This window comes from Psittacula echo (assembly GCF_963264785.1).
Source record: "Psittacula echo genome assembly, chromosome: 6".
NCBI lineage: Eukaryota > Metazoa > Chordata > Aves > Psittaciformes > Psittacidae > Psittacula > Psittacula echo.
Window position 1 is genome coordinate 45,754,956 of NC_137743.1, and position 18,732 is coordinate 45,773,687.

At 46.6% G+C, this 18,732-nt stretch overlaps 1 protein-coding gene across 2 annotated transcripts in view; it reads left to right on the plus strand.

Moving 5' to 3' along the window:
* ASCC1 (activating signal cointegrator 1 complex subunit 1) overlaps positions 1-16,729 on the plus strand; it is a 38,707-nt gene extending 21,978 nt beyond the window's left edge. For both annotated transcript variants that reach the window (XM_080620862.1, XM_080620863.1), the window contains exon 10: positions 15,474-16,729. In XM_080620862.1, coding sequence (XP_080476988.1) covers positions 15,474-15,587 — 114 coding nt within the window. In that variant the 3' untranslated portion in view covers positions 15,588-16,729. The remainder of the gene's footprint in view (positions 1-15,473) is intronic.
* The last annotated feature ends 2,003 nt before the right edge of the window (positions 16,730-18,732 follow it).

Here is an 18,732-nt window from a genome sequence, read left to right on the forward strand (position 1 = left end):
TTGTGTTTTAGCCTGGAGACTCAGGCTCACGTCAATTCTCAGCCCACCACAAAGGAGAACTTTGTTATTCTTGTTCTACTCATATATATTTATGAAACTAAGATCGACTGTCATTTCACTTACTGTTTTGTTTTGTTTAATTTGCACTATTGATTTGCATGGTTTTGCTCCAGAAAAATAGCAGATAGCAGCAGGGAGTCCCACCAGCTTTGCAAGTGGTCAGAGGTGGGTCAGGCTCAAAGGGGAGCATCCTGCAGCCTCCCAGGCTTTGCCAGCCATGGTTGAGACTTCAGACAGTCCCTGCTGCCCATCCAGATGGCAGTGGCAGACTGATGCTGTGCTGCTTGGCCCCTGCAAGAGTCCAGAGAGAAGAGAAGCACAGTGGAGTAGAAAATGGAAGACAATGCTGGGTTGTAAGCAGATTTGCAGTCCTCATTGTGTGAGGGGATTTGCTGCAGGCAGCTATGATAAGAGGGAGACTGGACAATGCATGAATACATTTGGGAACCAAATTGTTGTCTCTGGCAACAAAGAGACATGAGAGAGGATGCAGCCTGAGTGGGAGTTGTACAACCCAGAAGGACTTTAGGGTGCCAGAGGAGGAAAAGGGTGCACTTTATTTGTGTTTACAGTTTTGCTGTATAATGTATTAGGCACTGAATGCATGGGGATGTGAAGGCAGGGAGTGGAACTGATTGATCTCTTTTGTGCAGAGGACAAACAAAGGGACAAAATTACGTTAAGCTCTCATTGTCCTCAAACGGTTTGTGCAAGCAGTGTCATGACTCAGCATCACCACATGTTGAGTGTTCAGTGTAAGACTGCAGTATTGGAAACTGAAGCAGGAAAGCCACAGACGTGGTCCCTTTCTTAATGTATTCTATGAGTTTTGATTAGCTCCTGGTGGCAGAAAGCTGGCTCCAGAAGGGGAGGGTGTATGTCAGAAGCCCAGAGTGCCTGCAGGGACTCAACTTTCAAGGCTTACTTTCACATTTAGCTTGGCCCCTTGGTTCTTTCTCTTCCTTTTGTTAAACTTGTCCTCAGACTTAGAGACACATAAGATCAAACTGTTGGACTTTCTTAATGCTCGTCATCCAAACCCATTTATGATTAGGAAGGCATTAATGATGCTCCCTCTACTGGTCACACCATTTGTGGGCTGCCCCGCGGGGTCTGAGGATCCGCCGGTCTTGTAGTGTGTGGTGCTTAGAAATGCAGCTGCCCTGCCTCACATGGCTACTTCTTATTCTCAATGATCCCTGAAATATGAGCCAATGCATTTTTAAAGCTCCTAATTGATTTTGTACTGATGTTGCCAAAAGAGCTGCTGGCTGTTTAGACTGTTGATAATTACTTCAAAGCATGTCTTGCCACAAGAAATGTCATCCTTCTCCCCCACCTCCATTACATTTCCTAACCTGCTCGCTTCATATTTCCCTTTGGTCTCCCACGTGCCTGCAGCAGAACGCCCGTTGGCATTAATTAATTACATGAGTCATAAATAGCTCCAGGCTTCTTACCGAAGGGGCCCAGCCTCAGCCAGCCACTGATGCGTTCTAGCATGACCTTGGAAGGATGTGCCAGTTCCCTCCCAGCCTCCTTTTATATACATTATTTATCTTCAGCTCTGGGAGGCTGCCCTCTTGCAAAGTGTCTTCATTAACTTTTGCAATAGGATCTAAACGATGGGCTGTTAATGAATATGGCTGCAGTTAGGCAGGCTGGCTTTCAAGCACCATCCCCTTATAGGTAGAGCCATGTGCCATGCCTGTGTTTCCAGGCAGAGGGACTCTGTGATAGCTGTGTTGAGTGGCTGTTTTCCCACTTGGAAGGCCCACAAAGCGCAGCTGCTGGTAGGAGGGCATGAAGTTGGAAAACTCGGATTTTGTCGCTCTCATTCCCATTATGCAACACTATGACCAGCACTGTTGGGCCAAAGGCTTTGCCTAGAGGAGAACAGGACCTGAGCTATCAGAGCACGAACCATGATGGAGAAGCCTTGGTTCTGCTGTTCCAGTCTGAGGCTCCCCAGTCAGAGCTGGTGCATGTGTGCAGATGCACTGGCAGCACATGTTTGCTGATAGCATGCCTGCGTTACCCCAGGCTCCAGCTGGTATTTTGCTTTCAGCTGAACTAATCAGAATTTTATTTAATAATCCTTTGTTCTACCCATTCTGCAGAGTTAAACGTACACTCCTCTTTGAGCTAATAAATGGCTGTGCAGGCCAGTATTTTCCCACACTGCTCAGAAAATAGATCCTGTAGGTTGAGTTGTGTTCGGGCATTTTAATTACTTCTGTCTTGAAGAATATCCATGAGAAAGGCTCCCTAGCCTAGCTGGTGCTGAAAGCCCAAGGGAGTGTGACCCAACAGCTGAGTGATTTGTGTCTTAAAGTGCTAGACACTTTAGCTTTGTGCTTGTCTAATCTAGTCCCAAGAAGCTGGTTATGCTTTATGCACCACATCATATGGAGCACTGTATATTTCTTCTACGGTGGCCAGTGGCTAGCTGATTGAAACCTTTGGACATGAGTCACGTACCAAAATCTAGCTCTGGTCAAGATAAGGTGGCTCATCTCTTGGAGAGTGGAGGGAAGGGGCAGCAATTCACAGTTGAAAGACAGCAGCAGCTCCATCCCATGAGAGCAGGGTGAGGCTGGGCAGGCAGCTGGGCCTCAGAGAGATGCTGATTTGGCAGCCCTTCTGCCTTGCCTCCTCCTGTGTCCCAGGCAGTGGCTGCGTGCCCTGTGCTGCAGCTGGCCAAGTGGCACATTGCTGGCACAGAGGTGGCTGGGGCAGCTGCCTGCATCTCCGGAGATGAGACTTGGCTGCCTCCGGGCTTTTATTTATTTTGCTTAGTGAAAAAAAACTAAGGCTGCGGTGAATAAATAAAAATGCAAAAATTGTGAAGGTACCACCTGGCCCACATTTTCTGTTGTACTTTAAAAAGCAAGGAGGGCTTACAGTAGGAAGAAAACCACCTGGACTCTCATTGGGTTAAAATTAATGATTTTTGACTTGAGGTCTGAGGAATAAGAGTGGCCTTTGCCACATTCAGACAAGAAGGAAGCAGATTTTGAGTACAGAAGAAGATGAACCCTGCCACTTAGCACAGATCTGTGCATTAGCATCTTACAAGATTAAATATTGAGGGAACAGCTACTGAGGCACAACAGCAGAAAGCTGCACATCTTATGTTTTAGGGCATTAGGAGAGACTTTAAGCTAGGATGCAAGACTGGGAACTGGATCAGTTGGGGCAATGACACCAATGCTGCCATGCCCTGTTCCAGCAGTAGGAGCAGAGCAGCTGGGCTGCAGTACTGCTTGGGAGGGCTTCTAGGTCAGACAAGTCATAATTTGATGAGGTTTCTTCTCTTTTGAGACTGCATATGGAGTATTAAATTATGGGATTGTATGTGCTTTCACTTGGAGCAGGGGGATAGTGCATTTACTGACTGGGGCTGCTGAAGAGCTGATCATAGCAGAGAAATCTGGTAGTGTTCTGTGTTATCATTTCTGTCTTGCTGGGTAAGAATAATGAAGTGCCTATGGTATGCAGTAGTTCATCTTGTCATGGATAAACCCCCTAATCCCTCAAAATGCTTCAAACCCACCATGCACTAAAGAAATTAACATCTCCCCTTTGTAGAGTCACCATTGCCAACATCACTTGCATTGAGGAGTGCTTCTGGTGCTCTGTAGCCATCGGTACACAGGCCTTTTCTGTGTAACTTTTGTTAGTGAATTTAAGGAGACAGAGCCTTTTCCTGATGTACTTTTAAGCTGAGGTGAAATCAGAGGGACAGAGAACTGGCATTAGGAGACAATCAAGAATGCTCAGTGTTTGGAAAGGGTAAGAACATTCTGTTATCCTTAGCAAGGTGATAAAGGTATATATCTGAAGTATGACTGGCAGCTGGAACAAGTACCTATCAGGAGGTGGCTGCTTGGAAAGTTTAGAGTTAAAAATACCGAACAAAAATCCACTGGGGTGAGAACAGACTGAATAAGAGATTGTAGTGCAACATCACTGTATCAGAAATAAGCCAGTGCTTTCCTCGCCTTGGTTATACAGAAGAATCAAAAGCAGAAATGAAAGCCTGTAATGCCGCTTTGCAGAGGAGAGGATTTTTGCCTTCAGTTCTGATCCTGCCATTATTGAGGGATGTTGAAACAAACGAAGGGGCTCAGTAGTGTGCATTTAGAGTAACAGTAGGATAGGAGGATGTGACAATTGAGTAGATGAGACTGGAGATCGACATTTATGGGGAAATGGGGGAAAAAAGATTGAATTGGGGTTGCTGTGAAAATGCTTTCCTATAAATGATACTCCTTAGGAAAAAGGAAAAAAAAAAAAAAGCAGGCATGTTCACATTATTTGCATTTGGTGAAACAGGAATCTGAAGTGGCATTTGAAAAATCAGACTAGACAATAGAGGGAAAATATCTTTGTTGGAGTGTTTGGGCCTTGGAGCAGAGCGACAAGGCAGCGTTGGAGGTATTGAAAGGCTGAGATGCCACACTGAGAAGTACGCAGCACAGGAAGTGCAGAAGGTTTCTGCTAACTTGCTCACCTGTGACAGAGATCCATTTGGTGACCTTGCCATAAAGGAGGTATTTCTTCAGAGGTATTCAACACCTCTCTTGACTAATTTTAACAGGAACTGTGAGTGCTGGAAGAGGGGGTATTTGCTGGAAGGGTTATAATGTTTCTGAATCCTCTTGTCCCGTCCATGCAGGGCTGCCTGCACCACTGCAGTCACCTCCAGCCCAGCAGCTCAGTCATTCTGGAGGTGCTGTGGGTGCCTCTGCCTTTGGAGATCATGCTCTGAGTGATTCTGCTTCCTACCCAGTGAGCATCTTGCTTCTTCATTTCCTTGAGATCACTGTTCTGCCACCAGTCAGCTGAGACAGCATCACCTCTTTGATCTTAAGGGGACAGTTTTTCTCGGTGGAGCTGGCAGGGGCTGAATTACAGCAGCACCTTAACAGAAGACAGTTCTACAGGCACCTACAAAAGTAGGCAGTTCATCCCAAAGGTGCCATGACCCTTCTGCCAGATAATTTCCTGTGTCTGTCCAAATTAATTTACTGGCTCTATAGGTGGGCTTTTCCTCTTGGTGGTTTGGTGAGATTAGTGAGTAGGTCACATTGATGGGAGCTCCTTGTGCTGCTATTCCCAATGTGTCTCAAGCCTCCTAGCATCTCTGCAGCAAAATTGAAGCCCAGCTCTTAAAAACTGTACTTGCATTTGCTATAATAGGTAGCGCTAGGAGCCATGGGCATGATTTCTTTGGTGAAATGCAGTGCTCGATTATTAATTTCCTTAAGCGAGTACTGTAAATCCCTTATGTTTGAGGTGTAGCAGGGTCTGGGAAGTTAGCAGAGCCTTTCATATTCTGGAGGGGTTTTTTATTCTTGTCAGAAAGATGTGCAAAAATCCAGTAACCTCCAAATGTCCCACTTGTATTTGTTTCTTAGTTTGCAGAATGACTCTCACCATAGCAACTAGGGTTTGATTTCCTCAAGCGCATGAATTTTCATAGATTTGTGGCAGGGGGGAGTGGACCCAAAACTGTGAGCTAAAGTGAAGGTTTTTCAGGGTGGCAGTAGCAGGAGCACCACTAGATTTGATTTATGGAGGAAGGGGACCATGGAGGGAGAGGAACTCAGCTGAACAAAGGGCTGCACCTGACCCCAAATAGTTTTATTTACAAAAACCAGGCCTGATGTTAATTTAGACTATTGCTGAATGTCACCCTCCCCACTGCTGCATCACCCTCTGGCAGCTGAGGTGGCTTTGCTGCAGTTTCATGAAGATAGGAGGTTTTGCATGGCAACAGTCAGAAGGATTGGCTGCTTCCATTTTTGCAGAGCTCAGCTGGAAACCTTGTACCCTTCCTACCCATGGAGGTCAGAAGGATGTTATGGGCAGAATGAATGAAACAAGCTTCTCTTAGGTCTGCAGAGAAAACCCAGCTAGGGAGAGGCAGGAAAATGGCACTTACTAGTAGGAGGGAACAGAGCTCCAAATAATCTTGAGAAATCAGGCAGAAACAAATGGGCTGCTGCAAACAAGTGCAGGTCCAGGAGGGAGTAGCAGCATCAGTGCAGGATGGAGAACTGCCTCAATACCAGCCCCACAGACTGGGGTTTGGGTTATGGGGGACTGCTTCGGAGCACAAGCTAGTCAAGTCTGTGGAAATAAAGAGGCAAATGTCTGTAAGGTAAACCTCTGACTATACTTGGCACTCAGCCCCTAACTGAAGTATTTGTCCAGTTTGGGGCACCATGGATGGGCCAAAGAGCCCAGAAAGCAGCGATATGATGATCAGAGGACTAGAAAATATCTACGAGCTGAGGCTGAAAGACTTAGAATTGTTTGGAGGCTAATAAGGGGAAGGAGGAGGATAGCTCATAGGCAAAACTCTTTAAGCATGTGAAAGCTGTAGCAAGTAGTGGATACTCTGTCCTCCATTCTCTGGAGGACATAATAATGGGCTTAAATTGCAGCAAGAGATTAGGTGTTAGGAAAATCTTTGTAATGGGAAAGATAATGAAGCATTGCTCTAAGGACCTGGAAAAATGGGGGTCCCAGTTGTTTTGAGGGAGCAGAGATGTTAGTCTGGGACCTGCCACCAATTTGCTCCACCTGCCTTGGGGAAGGAGAGGACAGTAGAGACAATGAACTCTTTTGGTCTTTTGTTCAGCTTGTCACTTTTATGATTACTACATGAAATGAATGGAAAACACCCGTGAGATGACATTTGTGAACGTACAAAAAGCTTCTTGGCATTTACGTTGCATTTACTTTGGCTCAGTAAAATAAAAACACAAAAAACAAACCTCCCATCATGCACACCTAGGATCTTCCTCCCTGAATTCCATACATGCTTCTTTCTCTTACATTGGTGGTACTTTTCCAGATAGAGATGGTTATATTGTTATTGCATTCCAAGGGATGGCACCAGTGGTTTGATCAGAAGGCTTTTTCCTGTGTCACAGAGGAGATGCCCCTGACTTGCATCCTATGTTGGGCTTGTGCTAGCTTAAGATGCCTAACCTAACTTGTCTGTAATTTCAGGTCTTGGTGGTTTGTGGCAAAGCTTGCGGATATAGATGACTCCAGAATTAGCAAGCTGAATGCAAACAATAAAGGAGTTAGTGCTTTACTAATGATAACAGATCAGCTGCACTCCCAAAAGATAGACGGTTGGGACTTTTATGACCATATTTTCTCCCTCCTGAAGTCTGCGTGCTTTATTCATCTTAAGGCTAAAAAGCTTCTTCCTTCTTCCTGAGGTGAAAGGGCCTCTGCTGCCACCTTTTAAAACCTGCCAGAGGTTGGAAGAAAACAAGAGAGAAAGGGCTGTTCCTCGTGTTATCTGGGTGGAAGGACTCGATGCTATACTGGTGATGGAGAGACACTCCAGAGCCAGCTGCACACTTGCAGAACAAAACAAACGTTCTGCGTGCACCCACCAAGCTCTGTGGCTGATGCTTGGAGGCCTTGGCACAGGCAGCGTGCCCATGGTGACGGACCAGATGACAACCACCTTCTCTCTGCACTTCCTAGCCCTTTCTTCCACCCTTGCCCTGCCACTCTGCATGACATCTTAATCCTGTAACACCTATGCATTAGTGGAAGGTGTTGGATGCCCAGCCAGTGGTCCTTTAAAAAGCCATGAAGAGGAGGCAGTTGCTTCTGGAGAGGAGGGGGGAACGCTGGAAAGAACCACCTTTCTGGATGAGTGCCTGTCTGCCTGCTTTTCCTACACTTCTCATGCATTATAGCTGGCAAGCTTCCAAGCGCAATTAAACCTCTGACAGATAATCATTGATGGAGTGGTGTCCCTAGTGAATAATACAGGAATCAGGTATTTCTTTTTTGGCACCAAACTGCTTCAGAAAACATATTTTGGAAGTGGAAAGTAGAAGGAAAAAACCTATTAATTGAACAAACTTCCCAGATCTTGACACAGTGCCCAGTTGTCTCTCATCTTCTGGGAGCCACCAGGGGATTTGGTTTGGGGATTTTCTGTCATAGTTTGGGTGCTTTTAGGTAGTAAATGGAAAAGGTTTTGGTGCATTTCTCAGGATGAGGAAGAAGGAGCTCTGCCAGCATATACTGCAGCCTTGGAACTGGGGCAGCTTCTGATGTTTCATGCTATGGAGGAAACAGACTTCTCCAGACCACTGGGGTGGTCAACAGGGAGGTGTTGGGAGCATACATCTATAAAGCCAAAATGGGGCACAGGCAGGCTGGCCCTTGAGGTCCCTCTTTTGCCAACAGCTTTCCATTGCTGAACTGTGTTCACAGGTCAGCCTGCCAAGGAGGAGCAGAGGTGCTGCTCAGACCTGAGAGACCCTGACAGGTCTGTGTGGGAGCTTGCAGGAGTGAGGCACCTTAAGCAGACAAGTGGACCCAAAAGCAGGATTGGAGGCTGTGGTTCATGCAGGAAAGGAGGTTAATCAGAATGGCTCCAATGGATAGGTTGCTGAAGCTCAGCGAACTCTTCTTAGAGTCCGTCAGTGTTTCTGAGTGTTACTTTCACATTTCTAAATCCTTTTATCATTATTATTTTTTAATCCATCCATATTTTTTGCCATCAGTAACCTTTCCTCTATCAATCCTTTTTTGCTTAATGCTGGTATCAGCTTTGTAACACCGCAGTTTGTCAGTCAGCGCCTTCACTGCTATAACTGTCATGGGTACCACAGTTGTGCTTTAGCCAGATGATTTAGAAGAGCAGTTGTTTTCTGCTCTTCTGCAATGTTTTCCATCCCAAGCTGTGGATGTGTTATACAAGCATTAATTCAAACATGTCATTCCTTATGAGTTGAAAAAATAGTCTGATGTTTGTTTGGAGAAGTCACAGTGCATGGTCTGATGCTGTCTGAGTCCCTCCCCTCCCATGTAGTGTAAGATAGTGCAAGAAAAGTTTGGGGTGTTGGGGTCATGCTCTGCTTGTGAGTACCACCAGGAATATCCAGGGGAAGGTGTGGAGAGTCTGAAAACAAACAGGTTTCATTGCTCCATGTTGACACTCTTCAGAACCGATGCTTAGTTTTTGTCCATGCTTGTCAGCGGGTGCTTGGGATTTTGTTTGCTTCGCTTCTCTAAAGGGGGAAATAGCACCATAGTATGCTGATTTCCCATGGAAAAGGACTGTCCGTCCCTCCCAGCTTTCTGAGTTTGTTTCTTCATTCACCACTGCTCCTGATCAAGACATGCCAGGGATAGCGGCTGCTGCTGGGTGAGTTGGTGACTGTTGTCACTGTGTGCAGAGCAGATGAAGCTGTAAAGCCTGCAGCTCCTCTGAAGTTTGAGTTTAATCTGGTTTGAGCTCTTTTGGTTCTGCTGTCTGCTGCTGGACCCTGATTCCTGGTGTGATCTTGCATAGCCACAGTGCTGGGTTGCCTGTCAAAAGTGATGCTCCTGCACATATTCTGCCATGGAGGCAGAGACGAGTGATGATCAGCCTGTTTGCAGGACTTCCTGGAGGGGATCTTTTGGTGGATAAACACCTTCAACCCGGGTGAAACAAAGGAGAGGGGATTGCTGGTGTCCCATACTCAGCATGGACTGTGTGGCAGGAATGACAGTGAGCTCGTCCGCAGCCATAGGTTCCTGGAGCTGTGAGCTTCTTCCTTCCCGCATTTCAGAAGTTGTTAATTTCTATGCTCATTCCAGATACAGAAAATGGAAAACTGTCTGCTTTCAGCTCCCTGCTGAGAGCAGACAGGTTTCTTAGGCTGATTGGTCACAGGCTAATGACATTACATGCCTCTGCTTGCCTGCAGGGCTGATTCACCAGGGACAGTTTTGTACTGTTAATCTATAATACCCCTACCCTAAGGCACTGCTTTCTGTGGCTGGAGTTCACAACAAAGTGAGCTCCCTGCAGACTGGGGGGTATGTATGTGTTTTATCCTGTGATGCATTTTATCCTGTGATAATGCTGCTCTTTGGTGGTAGTTTTTAATTGCAAGGCACTGCAGTGAATTGCTGTTCCCTCAGCATTTCTGAGCACTGAGGCTCTCAGCAGAGCTGCTTGGACTTTTTATTAATTCAGGATGGGTCCTTTTTGGCTGACTACCATAGACGATGTAAGGCTTTAAAAGCTGATCAATAATCCTGATGGTAGCAGCAAAATCCAGGCCAGGCAGTGTGACTGCAAGCCAGAGATTACGTGAAGGAAGTTTTAAATACCTCTTACTCCCTTCCCTTGTCTGGACTTACTTTGCCCTCCCGCTGCCCAGTGCCTCTCCAGGTGAACCCATTAATATTTCTCATGCTTGTTGAGCCCATGACAGGTGATTTAAAAGCACTACTTTTTGTTGGCATCTCCGCTCTTTGTAACCGGAGCTGAAACGTGTTGCCGCTGTCCTTACGTGTATTAGCACCATGAATTATTACTGTTGTTTCCAGGTTTGAACACAGAGGTGCTGTCTCATTCTGGGAGGGTTGTCTGCGGGAAGTGAGCCCCCAAGGGTGGCTGCTTGACAAATAACTGTGCTCAGGAACACAACATCATTTAGACACACATTTTAACTGCTTCATTGAGGAATCATCCTCCTTTGCATTTGTTTCTACAGTGTTTTGGTAAAACTTAATTTACAGGCTTAAGCAAAAGAGGAAAAAATGTATAAAAGATGCATCCATTGCTCTGCCTTTGATATGGAAGTTGTTGCGGTTTGGAGGCTGAAGTTTGTACTAGCATTTTTGGCTCAGGTTTGCAAGGAGAGAGTGGTTTGATATTTGTGATTCTTTCTGTCCCAAAATAAGTCTCCAGCCTCTGTCTTCCTTCAGAAAATGATTGCTGTGCCCCAAGGGAGACCTTGGTGTGTAATTTGTAGGTAATAAGAGGGGAACGGATCTTAGAGGAAGAAGAGTTTCCAACATCTGAACAGAATTGCCTTAAATGAGAGAAACTGGGGTGTTAGAAATGACAGGTCTGCTGCTGGCTTTTCCTGGCTCAGAATAAATTACTTTTGGGGGAGAAATGGAGAAAAGCTTGCTTTCTGGGAGCTACCACAGGGCTGCCTGCCTTTCATCATTACCTGCACAGTTGTGTCCTTGGACCCAACCCCCCAGAAGGCACAGGGAGAAGGAGGAGCGCTCACACATGTGGGTCTGCAGTAGTTTGCAGGCTGACATATGAACTATTGGTTACCCATGCATAAGTACACCCCCTCTCTCAGGGGTAACAGCTTTCACGGAAGACAGTACACCTGAAATCCCTGGCACCCCTGCATGTCCTGGGATGCTGCTCCTGGGAGGATGCTGAGCTGCTCACTAGGTACCCACTTCCTCCCTGTGGGAGATGCTGTGTCCTTCTAGGCATGCTCGCTGTGCAGTTTCTGAGCATTTGGCTGTGGTTTGAAAAGAAGGGCACATCTCTGGCACATTTGCTTAGAGGTGTTTGGCTTGGGGTTATAAGTTAACAATGCTCTTTCCTTATTCGGTTCTAATTTAATTTGTGAAGGCAGCTGGGAGACAGAGGGCACTTAGTCTGGTTAGTGCTATTCCCTTGATGGAAGTTAGTAGCTTGCACAGCGTGTGTGATGTTGGCTTCATAAGCTGACCTTTACCTCCATCAGGTTCATTTTCATTTATAATATTAAAAAAAAAAATACCCCCTGCCCTATTCTTTAAGCAGTGGGGACGTAAATCCTTCAGTGGTTTTGGATTTATAGAATTACCGTGCTTTTGCTGAGCCTCACGTCCCACTCCAATCAAATGACACGGCTTTTGGTAACCAAGCTGGTGATTATGTTTTTCCTCCTCCTGCCTCCCTCCTCACTGCTCCTGATCTGCACCTCCTCTTGCTCTTTGCAGCCTTTCTGGAGAAAGGTGGGCCCTTGGCATCCATGGGAAAGGGCAGGAGGGAGACGAGCAGGTGTTAGGGTTGTCAGCATTTGCGCATGAAGCATAACAGCCTCCAGGTATCTTCTGTCCTGCCCAGAATAAAAAATGCTAAAATGCTTTTATTGGAGGCATTTCATCAGCAGTGCTACAGGCCTCCTCCGAAACCAGAGTGTTTCCGTGGTGGCTGGGGAAAGGAGGGAGATATAAATATCTTTCTCAGCTCTGCTTGGCTTGTCCCCAAGATAAATAGAAGTGAAAGTCGAAAGCAGAGCCTTGGCCTTCTGAAATCGTTTCCCAAGCCCCTGGGGATGCGAGCACAGCATGCTTTCATGACAGGAAGCCAGCTCCTGATGTTTTGGGAGTCCCAAAGGATGATGTTTGAGGGGTCTCCCTCCCCATTGCCTGAGGCAGATCTTGGCCATACAGTGGCACAACTGTGATCCCCAAACCTGCTGTCTAGTGGCTTCTGTTATGGAAAGCCTCAGGGAGCAAAGGAGCATCAGTGAGAAGCCAGCTTGAAAAGAGAGCAAAAAAAATGTCTGTGGTTGTCCTCTAAATCTTGTAGCATGTTTACTCTCAGAAAGTACAGCTACATTACCAAAAATCAATAGTTCTAGCAGCATTCTCCCTGGGAAACACATACACACTCGGGCACATGAGAGGTCGTGGGTCTTAAAAAAGCCAAGGGAATACAAAGTGCCTTGGTACAAGGGTTTTGCTTCACTTTCAGAAGTGTACAAGTGGAGTGCCCTTGACCTGGGCAGTGTCTTCTGGGACTTTGTGACTGTCTTTCTGGTCCGACGTGCCTGAGGCTGTGTGAGGCAAGAGGGGGAGAGTTTGTCTTATTAACTAATTTTTGCTTTGAAGTAGAATCATAAAAGGACACGTGTTTTGTAAGAAAAACAGGTTGTGGTGTGTAGCGATAGTATAAACAAGTATTTGAAAGACTCTTCCTTTGGCTGTTTTTGTATAAAGGTTTGACTTCCAGGGCTGCTGATGGGACCGGCACATCCCAGCAGTTTGTTGTTTTCTTCATGTTTGCGAAGACTTCATTCTGCAGAAATAAATGTGTCTCATCTCCCTTCTCTTAAAAAAAAAAAAATCCTTTTCAAATCCTGCTATCACCTTGCTTCCCAGCGCACCTACTGCTCCCTCTATTAGGAGGGAAGAGAAATGGTTTCCCTTTTTCCTGGATGGAGAGTGCTCTGTCAGGGAAGGAGTGTCAATTTGACAGACAGGTGTTAAGGTTTGGGGTGGGTGGGCATGCTGGGAGCAAGCACTACAGCAAGCCTTCAAGAGCTGGAGATCATTCTTCCTTCTGAGATCAGTCAAAGCAAAGAGAGAAGGCAGACCAACCCCCCCGCCTTTTTACTACCATCTCTTATTAATGAGACATTTTATCCTAAGTCGTCTAACGTGAGCTACGCAGGCTTTTGGGAACATAATTAATCTTTAATTGTATAAATCTTTAATTGTATCAAATGGAGTTTGCATGGCTGAAGTAATTTCTCTCTTTCCTCCTCTCCCTGTTTGGGATACTCCATTAGTACAGCTTCTTTCAATAGGGTGCCCTGCTTTAGAGCAGCGGCTGCGTGGAGCTGCGCACACAGTGCTTGAAGCCCGGCTACTGCGGTGGGCCCCTTGCTGGGATGGGGACCTGCATGACCCCTGTGGTGGGTGCCCAGCTCCTGCCAAGTATGCACTTGGAAGAGCTGGCAGTGAGTTGCAGCTTACTATGAGTCTGAGTGATTAATGGTGAATTACTTTGGGCTCTGTCCAAACTAAGTCCTTGTGCTAGAGTCTTAAGGGACAAGTGTGACCCCAAGGCACACCCCAAGGCAGGTTGAGCTGTGGGGAGATGGAGGTGAGCTGGAGGCTTCCCACCACCTCTCCTCATCAGGCATACTGTGACTGAATGGTCCAGTGCAGAGAAACCCCGTTCTTTGCGGTGTTTGTGCTAACCCAGAGGGTTTTTTCAGAAGCAGTTTGGGGTTGGCTGCTTGTGCTGCCATGCAGGCAGGTCCAGGAAGGAGAGGGTGGTCCCTGGCAGGTGGGCTGCTGGCAGTAAGTGCTCTGCAGCACGTCTGACTACAGCTGCAGCCGTTTCAAACTGAAGCAGGGGCTTGGCAATTGCTGAGAGCTGGCTCGGCACACATAAATACCCCTTGTCTTCAGAGATTCCATTCTGACTGTCGTGTGTCGATGAGGAATTGGCTGGCCTCAGCCAAACCCTGAGTGGAAAGCAGTCTGGATAAGCTGGCAGTCTGGAGGAAGAGCTGGATTCATCATGGTGCCTGATGTCTGGTCTGTGACCCACTTACCTTGGTGGTGCTCCCCAGCCAAAGCCCTGCTTGCTCTGTCCTGAAGATGGGCAAGGAATCACTTTCCCTAGGGCACTTTTCCTTTGTGGACAGTGACAATGAAACCAGGAATTGTCCTGAAAGAAGTCTAGCTGGTTCCCTTGTGAAAAAAAAGAGGTATTTGCAAAATACAGTACCCTTTCCAGAACCAACAAAAGAGCAGTTGTGCCCAAATCAGCTCAGGCAAGCCAAATGCCTTTTTTGAGGAAGTGAAGTACAGCCTTTCAGATGCTAACTAGGTATTTGGGGTTTCAGTCATTTACTGTATGGAGGAATTGATGCACCATTGGCTCTCGAAGGATTCCTTGTAATTAATGCATTGGCTTTTGCTGGCCGTTAGAAGGGGTGTGAGACTGTCTTGAGCTAACACCTGCAGGGACAGATAGAAAATTCAATAGGAGACAGGTGGAATGGACTTTCCGAAGATCTCAGCAGTGAGGAGATGTCACTGCTCAGGCCCTCGGCAACTCACAGTGCTCCTGTTAAGTGAAGTTTTGAAATTAGCATCTTCACTGAAAAGCTTTTCCTAAGGCACGGCTGATGTTTCCATGTAGAGCAATTTCCTATGTCTTAATGGAATGGGAGGAGCACTTTATTCTTGGACATGATACCTTTCTAGCAGTATTGCTGAACTTCTCTGTAAGAAATTCTGATGTCATTTTTTTGGTCTGCTTCATAGATTGGATTAATCAGCAGAGACACGCCTCGAGGTCCCAGAGGTGGCTTGCTTACATTAATTTGCACTCAAGTCTTTGCTGAACAAAGAAGGATTTGTTGAAGAAAGTGGGGTCAGTACTGGGATGAAGAACCTTGAACCTCTAGCCTGTTAGCTTGAGTTAGAATTGAGCCAAAACTGTTAAGTCGTACGTCCTGTGGCTTTGTAAAAATACCCTGGCCTCAAATCCCTGCTCCTGTGGAGCCTGCAACCGCAAGAGACATCTGGGAGTGATGGCCTTCAGGCTGGTCAGTAGCTTGCCCAAGCTCCCTAAATGAGGCACAGTCAGAAAGCAAGGTACAGAAGGTGTGAGCAATTGCTGCTGTAGAAAGGAGGTGTTCATTTCATACCCTGATTGCAGTCTTCAGAGGAGGCAATAATTTAAAGAATAGCTTAATTAAAGGCAAAACAGGTCTATGAGTAGAGGGGCTTTGCAGGGTCAGCTCTTGTGGGCAATCCTTGGGCCAGCTGCAGGTTGCATTTCTCTAGGTGCCCCTCAAATGTTTTTTTCTCCTCTCTTTCAGCACTTTGAGAACTTCTACTTTGGAGAGGTGCAGCTGGACTCAGTGCGACTTTCGCAGAGGTTCTCCTCAGATGCCTCTGGCTACTACACAACATCTGGGCAGCTGATGTTCTGAAGCGGCAACGCGGGTGCTGCAGCAGGTTGACTCTGTGCAAAAGCACATGTTCGTTAGTGAAATGTTTTCATGGGACATGAATTTTGGATAGGAACATGGGAACTCCAGCAGGAATGCTTCATCACTCCTCAAAAGCACATTGCAGCCAGGAACCATGGCATTCCCCTGGAGCTTTTCCTACACATACTGCTTGCCCTCCCTTCCGGGGGAACTGGAATCCTTCCACCTCTTTTCCCCATTGGTAATGGAAATGTTGCAAAGGTGCCCATGTGATGTCTGTGGCCTGTTCGTTTTCCAAGAAAACAACTAGAAAAACTGGTGCAGGTGGCTTTTGGGGCATCGCCGGTGTTTAAGCATAGCTTTCTTTCAGAAAGAAGGAAGTTTGTTCTTAAAATAAGTATTTAAAATCCAAGATTGATCCCTGGAGCATGATTTAAGGATATTGAGGTCAGGCATTGCTTGGATCTCCAGCAATGTGCCTGTGTGATGTAGATCTCCAAATAAAGTAATTCCCTTCAAAAGCAAAGTGTTTATCTCCTGTTGCATTGATAGTTTCTGTAATTAAACTTCCAGCACACAACTATGTTAATAAGAAGGCATTTATGGTAGGAGCTTTTTCCAGTGACCGCTTTGGAGCATGTCAAAAAATGTACGCCTTGTAGGTGGTTTCTCTGTTAAAAGGAGTGCAAAACTCTTTGATAACATTGTGATTCTTTCAGAGATCTGAAGACAACTGTTTGCTCTTGTAAATCAACATGTTCAGTAAGAACAGCAACACAAGTTTTCAACTTGCCTGAGGATGAACGGTGCGAAAAATGGAAGATGCTGGTGTTTAGTTGTTCTGTAACAACCTGGCAGTGAGGGCAGCTGCTACTGCCCCTTCCTAGTTGCTGCCATGAATGTGTAATTACGCTGTCATCGGGCGGAGAGTGTGTTACCTAGGGATGGGGCTGCTCCCTCAGCACTCACTTTTAGTAGTGATTGTATATAAGAGGTTTTAATCCCATCTCCTTCCTCCCAAAATGAGCTGGTGTGGCTGTGCCCTGACTGCATGCCTGAACAGCAATTGGAGATGGTCAGGATTTGGAGTGGCTTTCTTTTTTTCCCAAAAATGTGTTGCCAGTTGTGTTTCCAAGACCAAACTGACTATCTCTGCCTTCAAGTCTGCTTGCCAGGAAATCAAGTTATATGTGGTTGTGCTGGTTGCCTTTTACTGTGGCATCCGTGCTTGCACCCAATTACAGCCATGGGGCTTTTTGTCTCTCCTTTTTCTTGCAGCCAAATGCCTTTGTGCTCTCGAAGTGAAGGAAGAAGGGTCACTCGAAACTGTTTCCTCAGCAAGCAGAGCACTGGCACGCTCTCTAGCAGCCCAATGCAGGGAGGTGCTGAGAGCACTTGACACCAGTTGCTGTCATCGTTCCACCAGCCTGAAGAGGTACTTGGCAAATCTCATCAGCTACCCAAAGAACAGACCTGGGAGCTACTTGCACAGCCGCTAGCAATGCTGCCTGTGCAGGAAGAGAGATGTACCTCAGAAAGCTCCTGGGCGATTCTGAGTTGTTCTTCACTGAGGTAGGCTCACAGTGCATCTGGCCTTGGGACTGAGCCCTCTCACCTCCCTAATGTGGGACTAGCTTTGACCTTCTGAACAGCATCTTGGCATTGAGGCAAACAGGACTTTTCTACAAGGAGGGATAAATAAGGATATATAAGATATCCTTCTACATAAGGATACTTCTCCACTTCCCACTAGTGCAGACATGTTTTAAGGACAATTATTTCTGTGAGCATTTGGAAGTTGGTTGAATTTCGGTGGTAAGTGGCTTATCCCGCTGCTGTAGCCTGGCACGGCTAAATTCGTTTCACACCCATGTTCCCGGACAGAATTAAGAGTGCTGGTCTTTTTCTCTCATCCGTGGAGTCGTAGGTTAGGCTGTGATCCAGCAAACTGTTGTGCATGTACTTAAATTCACACCTCACTTGATCCTCTTGTATAATGTTAAGCACACACGTGAGTCTGGTGGAGTGGCAGCTCTGTTTTGCTGGCAGTGCTTTTGAAACAAGAGCACTTACGCGAATGAAAGGGGCAGAGTTGAGTGTTGTATCCCCTCACCCTTACACAAGGGAGCTACTCACATAAATAAAACACAGCTACTGCTTTTTGGGGGTGGGGGCCAGAAGAAAATACGCCATGATGGATTATCATCTATCATTGTTTATAAACATAATTAAACAGTTCCATACCAAGCATGATAAAACTGTGGTTTACGCATGGTCCTGCACCAATTAATTGAAATCCCATTAAACCAGGCAGTGTTACGCCTTTGTAAGATATAATCTGATGCTTTAGAGCTTGCCTAAAACTTGTTAAAACTGAAATCTGCTGCTCCACTTCTTTTCCCACCTAGGCTGCATTGGAGGCTGGCCATCCTGCTGGCAGATCCCTGCGTCCTTAGTGCACAGAGGAAGGAAGGTGCTGTATGCCATCATTTTGCTCAGCAGCAGAACTCAGAGCCCAGGTCAGGAGGACAGTTCATCATTAACCATAAAGTTGAAAATAACACTTTTCTTAATCCAGCTTTATTTCCAAATGCAGCAGCTTCTTTGAGGGTCAGCTTTGCTGCTTCCATGGCCTCTAGCTGCTGCTTCTCCTGTGAGGAAATGCAGTGCTGTGTTCTGTCTCTATCCTGAGCATCCTTGCAGAGAAGAAAAGCCATGTGTGTGCTGGGAGCTCCCCAGCTGCAGCTGGAGTGAGCTGTCAGCGTCCTTCCTTGCCAAGCCTCAGCAGAGATGTCCGTGCAAGTGGCCCCATGCCCACCCTGCCTGCCTTCCCTGAGCTGAGAGGAGGGAAAACCCAAAAGCAGTGGTGTGAAACTCGCCTTTCTTTGCTTGGTGGCCTCCCTTGGGGCTGGGGTGGACATCCTTCCTGGAGCTCCAAAATGCAGTGCTGAGGTGGCCAAGGGATCACAGGGTGGCATAGCAGTGATGGGGTAAAAGATGGGGGATGCAGGGTGGGGACATGGCAGGGACAGAGGATACAGGGTGAGAACACGGGTTAGAAAATGGGGGATAGAGGGTAGGGTTTTGGTGGGGAAGGAGGGCAAGGGCTGCAGGGTGGGGGCACGGCAAGGTCAGGAGATGCAAG